Consider the following 15463-nt stretch of genomic DNA (forward strand, 5'->3'; position numbering starts at 1 on the left):
AGGTGCCATGTCTTTCAGGAATCATGCTGGCTGGACACAGCAGGACTCCAGGATGTTGCTAATTGTTCATGCTGTGGATGTACAACGGCTAAAATGATAAAATAAGAGAATATTTTGTTTGTATTTATAGGTGATATACACCACTATACATGACACCCTTATAATCATAGTTGCAGAGGTTTGTAATTTCTTGTAACTGCCATAAGAACTCAAATCTGCTCTGATGATAAACGAGTAGATAGCTACTATAAAATAGCATAAGGCCACGGGCTGGTTTTGTTCTTGTTTCCTGAATCTTTTGAGTCATGAGTAATTTTTCAGTCACCTTTCCTTCATGCTTTGGCATCAGCAACTGCTGTGCTTTTAACCTGTCCTATGGGCCTATTCTAACATCACACATGTTTGTTAAAGATTGCAAATTATTTTGATAATGAGAAAAATCTGACTTTAGACCTCTGTGTGTCTACAATAACTCATGTTCATGGACAAAAATTATAAAGGAAAAACTGTTGACTAATTGATTTGATGACCACCATAGCTGAGGGTACTAGGATGAGGTGGAAGTGACAAAGTTAAAGATGGTAAGGTTTTCAATGGGAGTGACCAAGAGGGACAGGATTAGAAATGAGTCCACCCTTTGACAAAGGTTGTTAAAGGTGGAACTACCAGGCAGGAGGAAAAGAGGAAGACATGGAGGAAGTGAAGGCAAACGGAGAGTTGAGAGAGGGTTGGCGTGACAGAAGCGGTTGTAGGAATAGGGTGACATGGAGGGAATCTACAGGTACCTTGGTGTTCATCTGAACAATAGACTGGACTGGACTCATAACTCAGACGCCCTCTACAGGAAAGGGCAGAGCAGGCTGTACCTGCTGCGGAGACTCAGGTCGTTTGGAGTGGAGGGCCCACTCCTGAAGACCTTCTATGACTCTGTTGTGGCTTCTGCTATCTTTTATGGCGTGGTCTGCTGGGGCGGCAGCATCTCTGCTGGGGACAGGAAGAGACTGAACAGGGTGATCCGAAGGGCCAGCTCTGTTCTAGGATGCCCTCTGGACCCAGTGGAGGTGGTGAGTGACAGGAGAACGGCGGCTAAGCTGTCATCCCTGATGGACAACATCTCCCACCCCATGCAGCAGACTGTGACAGCACTGAGCAGCTCCTTCAGTGGGAGACTGCGGCACCCACGGTGTGGGGCGGAGAGATTTCGCAGGTCTTTCCTCCCCACTGCTGTCAGACTCCATAATAAAGACTTTAACTGATCAAGCACACACATCCATACATATGCAATAATACCAAGTGCAATAATCCTTTCTGTCATCGTTGTATTTTTACTCAGTTGTATATAGTATTTGTATTTGTATTCTATTTTTATCTTATTGTATATTTATTTTATTTTATTCTACTGTATATAGTATTTTATTTTATTCTATTCTGTACAGTTGTGTACTGTATTTATTCTTATTGTATTCTAATTTTTGCCTCATAACTTTTGCACTGTCCACTTCCTGCTGTGACAAAACAAATTTCCCACGTGTGGGACTAATAAAGGTTATCTTATCTTATCTTATCTTATCTAACGTGAGCAGTCAAAAGCAGACAAGGCTAAAAGCCAGATAACGAAAAGATAACCCAGACACACTGAACTTGCTCAGTAAAAAGACGAACCAATAAATGTTTGTGACTTCATGCATAAAGAAATGGACTGAGCAAACTTGTATTAAAATTAAACTAGAAAATAGCTGGACTTCCAGTTTAACTGATCATGACTTACTTATTTGAATTTGACCAATATAAATAAGGTAGTAAGAGGGGCGGCTAAAAGAAGATGTACTAGATCATTGTCATAGACACTGCGATGATTATTTGTCACCTTTGTTAGGATATTTAACAAGAACGTGTTATGGTAGGGAAATACATCAAAGTGCAATGATTACCACTTAAAAACAATAAACAATGGATCAATAAAACATAAAAAAGCATCAAACACATGTGATTTCATGAAGACAATCAGTGTTGTGTAGGCTGTGTTATCGCTGATGACAAAAAATGTTTTTTTTACAGTTATGAATAACTGCTGATAAAACTGAGAATATGCTAATCGCTACTGTAAGTGTAAACTGAGTAAGCATGTCACAGAAGCATGTGTGCAGCATTGTGTTCCTGTGCATGCCTTGGGTTTGCAAGGACTGGTGTTTTTGTGTTTGTACATACCTAAAAACGAGCACTTTTAACACATGTGTGGAGTGTTTTGTGAGTGGGTCTGTGGGGCAACTACTTTGGGTTATATTTAGGAAATGCCATATGTCTTCCCGAAGGAAAGCATTTTGTGCTGATCTTGTGAGTTATCAGATGCTCTGAGCTTGTAATTAAAACTTTCTGAGACTTCAGCAAAACCTCCCTGTAAATACTGTGCAAGTTTAAGCTATGATAAAAGTCACCTGGATTTCACATATGGACTGAGCTTTTATCAACAGCTTGTTCAACAGCGCTGTCATTTCTAGTTAAACGTACTGTAACAAATCAGTTTATCAGTTTGACAGGCATTGCTGCACATAATATTCATATGATAATCCTGAAAAAATAAATCCATTTTCACTTTTCTTTTTCTCACCTCCTTTTTTAAGTCCGTTTTTGTTTTCTTGGTTAATTAAACTGAGATTAGACATTGTCTTTCAAAAGAGAGCTGGCTGCAGTATGACAGTCTGGGCATTTAACCAGAACAAATGTTTTCGCAATGGAGTAAACATCACATTATAAGTAAGTGCAAATTCACACATCTTTCTTTACTGGTGTTGAAAAGGCAGTAGGTCCATTAACAATCCAAGAGGATCACGGGCCAAGCTGAAATTGATCTTGGCCAAACAGACCTAATCTAACCTGGCGACAGAGAAATCCTCCTGGAGTGACACAATAAAGTGACTGGGGAGAAGCCAGAAAGTTTAACAATACCGCAGCACTTTAATTTTATGCTACAAGGATTTATCAGGCAATAACTATTGTACTGCACATTAGTAGGAGATGCCGTGACCAGATTTTTGATTCAAGCCTAGGGACTGTGCATCTTCAATACAGCATCTATTCTGATACTTATTTGAGATCTAAATACTGTTGAAGCATTAAGCAGATGATGTAAATGATGTAAACAATCCACTGTTACAGTTGCAGGAACTACAAAGAAACGTATTCTAGTTAAGGCTGTACAGAGGTGATGCTTCTTTTCCCTCATAAAAAACATTTGGGAGAGTCGGGACTGCAGGGACCACACGAAGCCAAACATAAGCAAGTTTTATTTTGTCCTGTCATCAACTTGTGGAAAAACTGTTAATTAGTGACAGCTGATATTGACCTTCCACCAGCAAAATGTGTTATTATCTGTTTTGATTTTATATACTGTTTTGTTTGTTTGTTTGTTTGTTAAGTGGGTTTAGAGCTCTGGGTAGCTCCCCAACTGGGTCTAGACTGGGTCTAGAGAGTATTTTAAATTCAGGGAATTTAAAATAGAAAGTAGCTCGTCCACAGAAGGACTGGTAGCTCCCCTTACGATAAGGGTTCAGATCGCGCGAACAGGTGTGAAATGTGTGTGTTTAGTTAGTTTGTTTGTTTGCTTGTTTTAATCAATTTTAAATCATGCTTTTTATTTGTTTTTGTTTCTAATGTCTCTGTAAAGCACTTTGAATCACCTTGTTGTTGAATTGTGCTATACAAATAAATTTGCCTTGCCTTGCCTTGCCTTATTTTTAAAAAAGTGAAAGTGATGGTCATGCCTCTTGGATGTTCTGCACAGTTTGTTCAGACACTTTGATTCTCACTCTTAGATGCATGCTTGCAGGGTAGACCCTGGCTATCATTAAAAACAGCAGTGCTGCAATGCTAGCAGACTAAGGTGAATATGGAAGAGTTTAGTAACAAGCTTTACAAGCTTTGATCAGCTCTGATGACTTGTTTTAAATCGAAAGTGTTCTTAGTGTTTGTTTGGTTTTTGACTTTTTTGCTAATTAGATTTTATTAATAACGGCCATCATGTTTGAGTATAAGGATGTTCATAAGTGCACTTCGGACAGCCTAGTTTGCAAGCTGATGAATTACTTTGTCCTCGTATCATCAGATCTATGGCTGTACATCATGGACACTCAGGTGAAGAGAGGACCTGAGCTGTCAGATGATCACCACCTGGCAGTGAGTTGGATCAGATGGCATGGGAAGACGCAGGACAAGCCTGGCATAACCAAACATATATTGCAAGTGCGTTGGGATTGCATGGCAGAGGCCTGTGTCTGGGAGATTTTCCAGGTATGCTTCCTATCCAAAGACTCCAAGAAGGCAAAGTACTTTGACAGTCAGAACCGTCTCTCTGGCTTGCTATGTAACACAAAAGGAATATATTATGCCCTCCCTTAACAAATTAACGTGAGTCTTCCACATTCCCTGAATATGTATTTCAAAATTTAGCTCAAAACACCCCTTATAATTCTCCCTGTTGTAACTTTATAGTGTTTGTTCTCGCTCAAGATATACAACAAAGCATTGTTAGTTGAATTGACAAAAACCTAAAACCTCAATCACACCTAACCGTTTTCACTAAGGTGGTTATTTGTTTCTGGGTGCGCTTACATAAACGGGGACATCTGATGAACCAACTGTGTTCTGCCTGCCTCATTACATTATCTAGATTGTCAGGTAATGAAGTTCAATAAAGAATATAAAAAATAAAATGGCGAAAGGAAAATGTGTTGTTGCAAATAAGGCAAGAGGGCAATGCAGCAGAAAATAGCTGTGCTGTGAATTCATGGGTTAATATATTTATTTTACCACTCAGTGCTCTCTCAGCAAGGCTATTTATTTCATATATGACAGCTGCACATTAGAGTTATAAAACTTTAAACCTGATCCTCTTAAACATTACCGGCTCTTCAGTGCATTGAGATCTGATGCAGTCCCATAGCCTAATGAAGAATGTATGAAACATACTCCTCCAGCAGAAAATGACTGTTGCACTTTACAGCACGGTGTTGTTAAAAGACTCAGTGATAATGTGGCATATCATAGCAGACTTCAAAACACAAATCGAAACAGAACTTTCTTTGGATGGAGTATCTATTTAGCATAAGTAGGCCATGTGAAAATGAAGCCACCTTTGTGATGCTTATATTAAAAAAGTGGCAAAGTTAGTTAAGGTTAATAACTGTGATTGTGGTCTTATTAGTAAATATACAGTGTACACTCCTATTCACATTCTTTAAAATACAGGCAGCCGACAGTGCCTCCTGTCAGCTACCTAGTAGATACACCTATGGGATAAATTTGAAAATCCTAGGTGATTTTCAGAAAACCTAACCTCTGCTCTCTGACCTTGAGGTCAAACTGGTCCCAAGATTAGTATAAATGCAACTATGGCATTGATTTCCAATTTCTTCTCGAATTATCACATTCACAAACTTGGGTGTTCATGCTGCCCACCCGCCTGCCAGGTGGCGTGACGACAAGACCCCATCAGCTTTTGACAGCCGAGGGGTAAAAAGTTAATAAGTTGTTAACAGGTGATTTTCAGTAAGTGTGTTTATGTTTTTTACACCAACAGTCCTACCTGTATTACTGCATGTAAATAGTCATCATAGATGGACTTACAAATATCAAGTATCTATTATGAGGGCATTATATAAAGTGTTACCCGTCATACCAATTTTTGGTGCCTTTTTAAAAGGCCAAAAAGTCTTTAAATCTTAAATATCCATTAAATAAGTTTGATTAAACACACATAAACACACAATTCAAGTGGCCGTGACTACTATCCGGTCGTTAAGTCTGACGTCACTAGCTGTGTCCGGGCCTAAACTCCGCTGCAGGTCCATATATCAAACGATCACTATGGCATTACTGAGAGTTGAAAAACTGTCTAAAGTCTTTCATCTGTAATAAAATGATCAGCGTTCTGCTCTACCAGGTGTAACAATTGAGTTTAACATCCAGGCATCCATGAAAACGGAATTTATGACTGTTACGTTCCCCCCGAAGGGGTCTAGGCATGTGAGAGAGGGGATCAGTAACAAATGAGTCCGGAATCAGAATGAAAAAGGAAAACAAACAGAGTTGTTCTGCATCAATAAAACTTTATTACAAAATGGTACAGGTTAACATTAACTTAAAGGGCCGGCAACGCTGTCTTACCAATAACGCCAAAGAAACAAAGAAAACGCTCGCAGCCACGAAAGGCAGGAGGACTACCAAACAAACACAATAAAAAAGGAGGCACTTCCCACACTTCCTACCCTACTCCCCACCACAGGGAGACACTCTCAGGGCCCACAAGCCCGTCTGCTCACTGGTCAGAAAGAGGCTGTCTGTCAAAAATCTAGCACAGAAACGCGTAGAGCCACCGAGGAAAAAGCCACCCTGCTCACAGCTCATCCCCAGTTTAAATAGCCTCAGAGGATGATTGCTGACTGGAGTCAGGTGGCAAACGAGGCTAATCAGCAGCAGCTGTGTCCTGGGGAGAGAGGAGAGTGAGAGAGACAGAGAGGGGTAGGAGTGGCAAGAGGGGTAGGAGTGGCAAGAGGGGTGGAGGCGGGGAGAGTGGGCAAACACCCCACCCACACACTCCCACAGCCTCACAGAACGTAACATTGACATTTAACAGAGTTAGAAGTTAGCAGGAAGTTAGCTCGCTAGCTTCTATCTAAATACAATATAGCATGTCCTGACTGTGGGGTTTTGGAAACAAATTAAAACGTCCAGCTCTGTTATCACTTCCAACATAAATGAAGACAGAAAACTAAACAGCAGTGACGTTTGTAGGGTTACTGAAGTTGGGCTAGCTGGTATATAATGATGTGCTACGTGACCGCTAGCGACACAGCTATGTTAGCATAATATAAACAAGCTAACTTTTTTCCACTCGATAAAAGTTAACGTGAGTGTTCTCGGTGGTCAGGAACAAATGTAATCGCATGGCAGGATGCTGTAAAAGGACCAAACTTCAGCCAGGAGAACAACTGAGATAATCCATCCACAATACGAGGTTAGTCATTCATATGCTGCTGCATAGGCTGGGCTGTAGTTACATCCTAAGATTTTAAAAACTGAGCTTAAATAAATGATTAGCGGTAATAAAAGCCGAGGGAGGTCAACAGTGATCACTGACTGTTTTAGGAGCTTTTTGAGATTAAATAGAAGAAAATGCATAACATTAAACATGTAAACAACACAAAAGCCATATTAAACACAGACTACTTTAGGCCCGGAAGTAGGATTCGTCACATCATCACTTAACTACCGGATAACAAGCCACATTGAAGAACTAAGGAATATGTGCCAGATGAAACTGAGCTTTCCTTTCTCTTCTTTCTTTTCACGGATCTGTCAGTTTCTCTGTTAAAGAGAAGCCCTAAACTCCCCTTGCCTTGTGCTCAGGTCGAGATATACTCAGTAACAGTACACTCTCTTCACTTCTTTGTCTCCCCCCTCCTCTCTTGGGTTTCTTTTCTTTCTCTTCCTCATCTCGCTTCTCCATCACTCTCTTGCTTCTATCCCCCTCATTAGGATGTCAGATCTCATTACAGAAGAAAAACAGCCGATTTAAAGGAGAAAGCAGATTGGTGTGCAAATTCACACTGGAGAAAGGAACCAGTGCCACGGGGCTGCATATTCAAGCAAAAATAATCATGCTTTGCAAAAAACTTCACAACAAGCAAACAAACACACACACACACTTGCACTTATGTAACAGACCAGAGTTGATCCCTTGTCCCAGCAACTGAATACATTTCAGTTCTGAAACGTAATGAGGAAAAAAGTTTTGAACACTGCAGTATTTCCAGATAAGACTACAAACAACTACATGAAATTACTGTCTGTCATCCTTAAAAAGAGGAGCTAGCAGTTGTAAGGCACTACAGTCCATTAGACTAAAATTATGCCAAGAATTGAAAATACATGACATAAAATGGACATAGATATAAAGTGTATTAGAGATATTTAAAATGCATAATGTCTATGTGAATAACACCACAGCAAAATATAGTGTAGAATATCAATAAGAATTATTTGCCAAATGCAGTGCACTGTCCACACTATCTGGTCAACACATGACAAACTTTTATTACATACACTTAAGAAATGGGGAATGTGAGATTACAGTTTTTACACTGACTGAAATTTTCTGTAAAATGTATTTAAAGTCCAAAAAAAAGAAGTGTATTCACTTTTATTCATACAGCCTGGCAGCATTCGGTTGTCTGGATCCGCAAGCTGTTCAGAAAATATTACTTTGGTTTTACTGTGGCTTAGTGACTACTGATTGTCTGAATTTGTATCTGTCTCTTCTAAAGATATGTTAGGGATAGATGTTAAAATATAAACCATCTCTTATCAACTGCAATAGACCAACCTTGAGAAATAACAGCTACACTGAATCCAGCCATTCTCACAGTCACCACCTGAGCTACATGCAGGCCTAATGTTAAGCTATTAAAGAGAAAAACAGCCACAGTCATTCAGAGACACTGTTATTCCCAATGGTTAGAGTCATTAATACAAGTCAAGATAGCTTTTATGAGATAAAGAGGGAAAGTACAAAGACAAAAAAGTAAGCGCAAACGCAGAAGGGAAGGACGAAATGGTAGAAAACAAGGAGAGGTCAGAAAAAAGGAAAGAAAAAACAGACAATATGGGCATAAAACAGCACGAGGTAAAGACTTACATTCTTCTCTTAATTAGCAGAGATGATAGATGAGACAGAGGAACAAAAAAAAAAGTCAGAATGGTAAACATATTTGTAAAGAGAAAAAGGAAATCATTGCAAGCAGTAGGAGAGATCACAACATCATTAAGATAATGGAGAAAATGAGACTGATGTTACAGAAAAAGGAAGCGATTGTAAATTAAGACAGGAAAGCATAGTGACAAGTGAAGCGTAGGCTGATTTTAGAAGCACAATCTCTTGTGGGAAAATATACCAGCATGTAGGTGTATTCATGTGCGCGCTGGAGAAGATGTGGCCATGCAGGAATAATCGTTTAAAATAGGCCGCATTAACCTGCAGCCCTCTGGGGCACTGGCCTGGTTTAATCCAAGAATGAAACACATCACTGCCTGCACACATGCATGCAAAAACACGCAAATACACACTCATAATTGCTATACATAGAGTTGTGCTGTGTAGATGTAAAAGTAATGAAGAGGCTGAGACTGTAGCAAATCACTGAAGAAGATTGTGTAGATGTGAGAGATGTTTGATCGGGGGGTGACACATGTAGTCGAGGTTTAGTAAAAGCTTTTTTATTTTTCCTTCAGTTGTATTAGCCACAGTGACAGTGCTGTTAATGCAACACTCACAGCAACAATTAATGTAGTGCTGAAATGAACTGAGCTAGAAGACTTGAGAGCTGTGGAAGCCAAGCAGACAGGTTTACCAATTACCAACATTTTAAACTCAACTTGAGTGAACTGTCAAAGTGTGCTGACAAATAGCTGTCCGCTGTGCTGGGAGACAATGGCTTCCTGAGACTACAGGTCTGTTGGTTTACTGCAGTGTTGGACATAAAATAAGCCATCAGACTAGCAGAGTATTGTGAAAATCAACATCATTCTGGCAAAAGTTTGCCACAATGTAACTAACTTAGTCACAACTCTAACATTTTACCTTCTAAAATCATTTGAACTATAGATCAGAGGCCACCGTATATCCACTTTACTCGCTTCTTCTTCATGTCCTGTTTGTTCCTAATTCGCATTTCCTTTCGTGTGTCTCTTTGAGATAAAACCGGCCCAGAAAAACAGTAGCTATAAAAACAGCGCACGCAAAATTAGAGTCACTTAGATGGCTTTTGTTGTACCACGTTGCTCCTCTTCATAGTTAAGTGCCCAGTTAAATAATGCTATGCCCCCTGCTCTCAGCGAATATTGTGGGCTTCATTTGACTGCCTTGTTTAAATTGGCCCTAAATTAGACTGACACTGTGCACCACACACTGCAGACCTCTGACTACAACTTTGGAAATTTTGAAGTCAAATACCCACACAAAACTGTCTCTCTTTTCTTTTCAGCAAAGGGATGACTTATAGCATTAATTACATTGATCCATGCCAGCTTAATGAACCAATAATGTGAGCTTGCCATTGCCAAGAAAAGGCACTATGACATAATTAATGACTTACCGCTTACTATGTCAGCACAGCCCTTATCAGTTCATTATGTGCCATCACTCTATGCATTATGAACCTTATTAGACAACCTCCTTTTCACTGCACATGCTATTCACACAAATTTCAAAATACGCTGTGTAAAGGCCAAGCTTTAATTCAATAGCCCTGAGACTTCAAGGTGCTGTTAATCTTCGGTGTGTTGTTCTTGCAGTGTAGTTACAAGGGCCAAGCGCAGCAGGGAAATATTTGTGCATGAGATAAAATATATGCTCTGATGAAGGATTTAGCTCCAACAACATCAGACAATCTATTAAAACACTGTATCATTGGAGAAGTGCATTGTAAACTTCCAGTGTTACAATTAAATGGACACGGTCTAATCCACAGTCTATTGATTTTCGTAGCTGCAGTGCAAATTTCCTTTGTGAGTTTCTCATACCCATCTATTGAAACTACAAATACAAGGCACAGTAAATTATAGATAACACTGGATTATCTCTGTGCACTTCTGAAGCATACTTATTTAAATGATTTCTGCTTGCAAAGACAATGATATCACTGTATGAAGCGTTCTGAATTTCACTGATTGTAATCAAAGCAATATCCCACAAGAATATGAGCAAACCCAATGACCCAACTCTGAAATGTGCTTCAAAAGCTATGCTTGGTGCTTATGGAAGATGTTCTTTCCTTTTAAGTGAGTGAAACTGATGAACTCAAACTCTGGTCTAGGGTGGCACATTTACTGTCATAATTCTGACCTGAATGCTAATGATAGCTATTAAGGATCGACTCGTTAAAGACGTCGACGGAGCTGTGAAAGCGGCTTGAGAGACTTGGGTGTTTTTTTGTGGATATGATACTGTAATGGGATTAACATGGTATACCTAAACCCACAACGAGATAAGCTCAATGAGGTCCTATTAAAAATACACTGCTGGCAACAATGGAGAGCGAGTGAGAATGACTGTGTGAGTTCGATAGTAAATGTATCCAACTGCAGTTCATTGCGAATAAAAAAAAGGGAAAAAAACATCCACACAGCCTATTGTGCTTCACAAACACAATAAGCTTGGCAATGCCTTTTTCTATGCCACTTACTCTTTATTTTTCATAAAGCATTATCTTCATTTGGCTCTAGACTTGATAGAAATTCACTGGACCAACTAGACAACATACCATTCACTTTGTAGAAAAGAAAACTGGCACTGACGAGGGTTGATATATTCAGTGCAAAGGTATCTCAGTTGTTCCTGACATTGGTTAACAAGTATTATTTTTGCTTGGTGACTGATTAAAAACAACTTCAGATACTAGAGAACACACATATTGTCTCATTACAAAAGTTAATTGCAGCACATTTTTGCATTTTTATGTTAGACATGATGCATTATTTGCCTAGTGTGTGGCAGAAAAATAGTGGATATCATAAACTATTCAGAGACCAATTCTTATATTTTAAACTATGGAAAAGCTGTTGAAGTTACACTTTATATTTAAGACATATATGGGTTGATCTTCCTGAGCAGAAACACACCAATGGGCTTAAAAATGCCATCTACAAAATCAAGGACTGTTCTTTGTTGTGAACCATCTTGGCCTTGCTCAAATATGGACATGTATTCTGAGATGTACTGGTATTTAAGGAGAATTTTTAGGTATCTATATGTGTAGTATGTATTTTTCTGAGAGCTTTTTACTTTTACTGTGGCTACATCTATCTCTACAATATATATTTCTACTTTCAAGTCCTTAGATTTTCAAATTAGGCCAGTTACTTCACATTAAATGACTCTCTCATACAATGACTGCTTCTGCCATCCGTGAACAATTTACCATGGCGTCAAGCAAAGCACAGTGCAGTGTTGGAGTGCAGTCTTTGCATGACCAATAGAAATGAGGAATGACATGAAGTGGGTACATATTATACACATACACATCACTGGGCGCAGAAAGAAAAAAGACATACACAGATTGCACAACACATATTTGGGACCTTCACTTAGCCTAGCAGGCAGAGCAGTGAATGTAACTCTCTTTGTGAAAGGGCCTTAATACATTCAATTGATTTGAACCTAAATCAACTGGAACAATAACACATAAAAGACAATCATATTGGCTTATCTATCACCGGAGCCTAATGCTAGTTAAAAACAATGAAAGAGGGAAAAGCCATAATTTATGTATAATTTCTAGTCGTATACTCAAGGGTTTAAGTAGGTCAGAACTATCAGAATAGTGTTTTTAGTGAAAATTTCCACAACTTTTGGTTACATTACTAAAGCATAAGAAAAGTGAGAGTGATCATGAAGGAAATAGCATGGAAGGTAATTTTAAATGGAGCATTTCTAACAGTCAGAGAATATCAGCAGGAGCTGAGCTCTAAACTGATCACCAACTGGCTGAGTTGGATCAGGTGGAAGGGGAAGTTAGTGGGCAGGGCTGGCACAGCCAAATGTATTATGATGGTGTGGTGGGAACATCTAACAGATCTTAAATTCCTACCTCCGGCAGAAGTTTGACAGCATTCCGAGGGAGACTCGGGAGACTGAGTCTACCACGTGGATCATGTTCTGCACCTTCATTGAGGTGATTGCACGGACCTGTGGCCACAGGGTAGTTGATCTGTTTCATGGTTTTACAGTGTCTGAACCAGATGTTGGATGGTGGTGAAGAAAGCAGTCAAGCTGAAGAATGGGTCCTATTGAGCTTGGTTAGCCTGTGGGACTGAGGGCAGGTAACAAGCGCGGTGTGGCTCTGGCTCCAGCAAAAATTCAGGTGTGGGAGGAGTTTGGTGAGGCCATGTAACAAGATTTTTGGTCTACCTCAAAACAATTCTCGCAAACCGTCAGATGCCTCAAGAGGAGGAAGCAGTGCTCTGCTCACATTAGGTACAGTGGGAGTGGGGTGCCGCTGACTTCAAGTGGGTATATAATCAGGTGGTGGATGGAATACTTAGAGGATCTCGTCTGAGTCTGGGAACGAGACGGATAACTCAGATTGAGGTATCTGTTTGACTACACTTTGGTAGTCTCAGGATCTTGTCTTTGCTTTTAGTGGATGATATAATTCTGTTCACATTATCAGGTGATGGCTTCCAGGTCGCACTGGAGTGGTTCTTAGTTTAGTGTTAAACAGCAGAATTGAGAATTAGCATCTCCAAGTTTGAGACCGCAGGTATCAGTGGGAGAAGGTTGAAATGCCCACTCTCAGTCAGGGACAAGTTATGATTATAATATGACAACAGGTTTAGCCCATAAAGAACTTTTTTTTTTGCTTTTGTCCTATAGATATATCTCACAGAAGTTAAATCAGTACTTCAACTCACCTCAACTTCAGCCTGTTTCTTACCTACTGAAAACAAAATTAAGGCCAGAGAGCCACACAAACAAGCCTAATACCTAACCAATAAGAACGAGACCCTCTTTGGATTGGCTAGCTGCTTTTCTGAATCTCCCTCCAAAACATTTCATATAAAAAGCTTGCCACTGAAATGCAACGTTGTGCTTTTCCAAAAGCCAGCACCTTGATTTACCCTATACCAGTTGATCTTCAACACAAGACCTCTGTGTGGCTGTAACTTTTTCTCTTTCTCCTACTCAGCAGCTATTCCAAGGCTATGTGACTATAGCGCACTTCCTTTCTGCTGAACATGTGAATACTGAAAATACAAATGGATTAAATCTAACACAGTTTTAAATTACACCTCTTACCAGCTGGTTACAGTCACCATCAAGGTCAAAACTTGGATTTTTTTACCTACCTTTACTCCTTCACTAAATGCTTTTTGCCTCTGTGAGTCTAATTTGTGTACTACTGTTGTATCATACACTTTATAGAGAAAGTGGTTGCCCTTGTTTTCCATAACATACTCTTAGTCACTTGTCAGAGATGACTGAGTTTATTTACCTTAAACACAGTTTCAGAGTTCAGGGCTTAAACTCTAAAATGTCTAAGCCACACGAAGTAGAAACAAAACAAAACATGAAACTGCATTGATGATACAATTTGATGCAATGACTGCCTTACCTGTGTTGTTGCGGTAGGGCCCTGAGTCTGGGCCCTGGCTCTGGCTAAGGCTTCTCATGGGGCCCTTGTTGTGATAGACACGTTCTTCATAGATCGGATCTATGTGGTGCTCTGGGGACCCCAGAGGCCGAAGGGGCTCTTGACTATGCTGACTACTGTAGGAGCCACGAGAACCTAGAGTGAAGAAAGAGGAAGTAAAAAGATGTGAGTACAACACAGTGAAAAAGGAATGACAAAGTGAAAGGTAGAAAATGAGGAAAGAAGATGAGCAGGTTAGAAACAAAAAGGATGGAGAGGGTTGAGTAAGAAGTATTTGACATGTGAAAAGAGAGGTAAAATAAAGACATAAATGTGTATATGGTATTTAAACGAAAGGAAAATAAAGAAGCATATGCGGCAACAAGTCTATTTGAATTTTAGAACTGTCCATTGCCATTCTTCACCTACGCTGATGTAGACTAGTGTTGTGGGATAATTAGGACGCTGTAAACAAAGTTGTTCTGAGCAACTAAGGGTTTGGTAGTGTGTGTGTGTTCGTCTGTCTGTGTTTGTACGACTGGTAAGGAAGTGAGAGAGTTATAGTTCAAGCAAATCAAAAGCAGAGAAAAAAATAGAGACATATGCAGCAACAAATGAGATAAGAAGAAATATACAGATTGAGAGAGACAGAAAACAGGGAGTGATGCCTCTGCATTTAATTTTTTTAATCTCCATGGAACACATTGCTGTTCGGCAGCTATAAAATAATGAGATGCAACCCCCCCTTCCCCCTCTCTCCTTTGCTCTGTGTTTGGCAGGAGTCCCACAGAAAAAAACATGACAAGGAAACATTGACAGCAGGCATTTGTTCATTACACAGCAGGACAAATGTAAGGCAAGGGGCCTCCCAATGAAGACGAGGAGACCCAAAATTAAAATTAGGCAAGGGTAGAAAAGTAGCAAAGTGGGGGAATATGGGTTTATATGGGAGGGTTTAGGTGACATGGTGCGAGATAGAAATAAAAAGACATAAATAGTCATACATACACTGAGTTAGAAAGCTATGAGTGACTGAGATGGTCCAGTGGAGCTAATGTCATATCATATTACAATAGTTTTCAGTGCACTTGAAGTCGCATGCCAAGAAAGTTACACGGGATGATGGGCCAGTGCACGAAGATTCAAACCTCCATGTGAATCCATCATCAATGTAACACAGTCAAATACCTCAATCTGTCAGGTTATATCAGAAATCAATGCATATTAATAGACTTTGCCATCTAAGTAGGATTAAATATATGCACACCGAAGAATGAATC

General features: G+C 39.6%; 1 protein-coding gene across 1 annotated transcript in view; it reads right to left on the reverse strand.

The window, feature by feature from the left end:
- Positions 1 to 15463, reverse strand: part of ctnnd2a (catenin (cadherin-associated protein), delta 2a) — a 272153-nt gene that overhangs the window by 115797 nt on the left and 140893 nt on the right. The window contains exon 11 of the mRNA XM_085468656.1: positions 14166 to 14339. Within this exon, the coding sequence (XP_085324782.1) occupies positions 14166 to 14339 (174 nt within the window). The remainder of the gene's footprint in view (positions 1 to 14165; positions 14340 to 15463) is intronic.

The sequence above is a fragment of the Copadichromis virginalis genome, linkage group LG9, assembly GCF_057382275.1.
Source record: "Copadichromis virginalis isolate Kocher_CV1m ecotype Utaka linkage group LG9, C_Virginalis_male_GT1.1, whole genome shotgun sequence".
In the NCBI taxonomy this organism is placed as follows: domain Eukaryota; kingdom Metazoa; phylum Chordata; class Actinopteri; order Cichliformes; family Cichlidae; genus Copadichromis; species Copadichromis virginalis.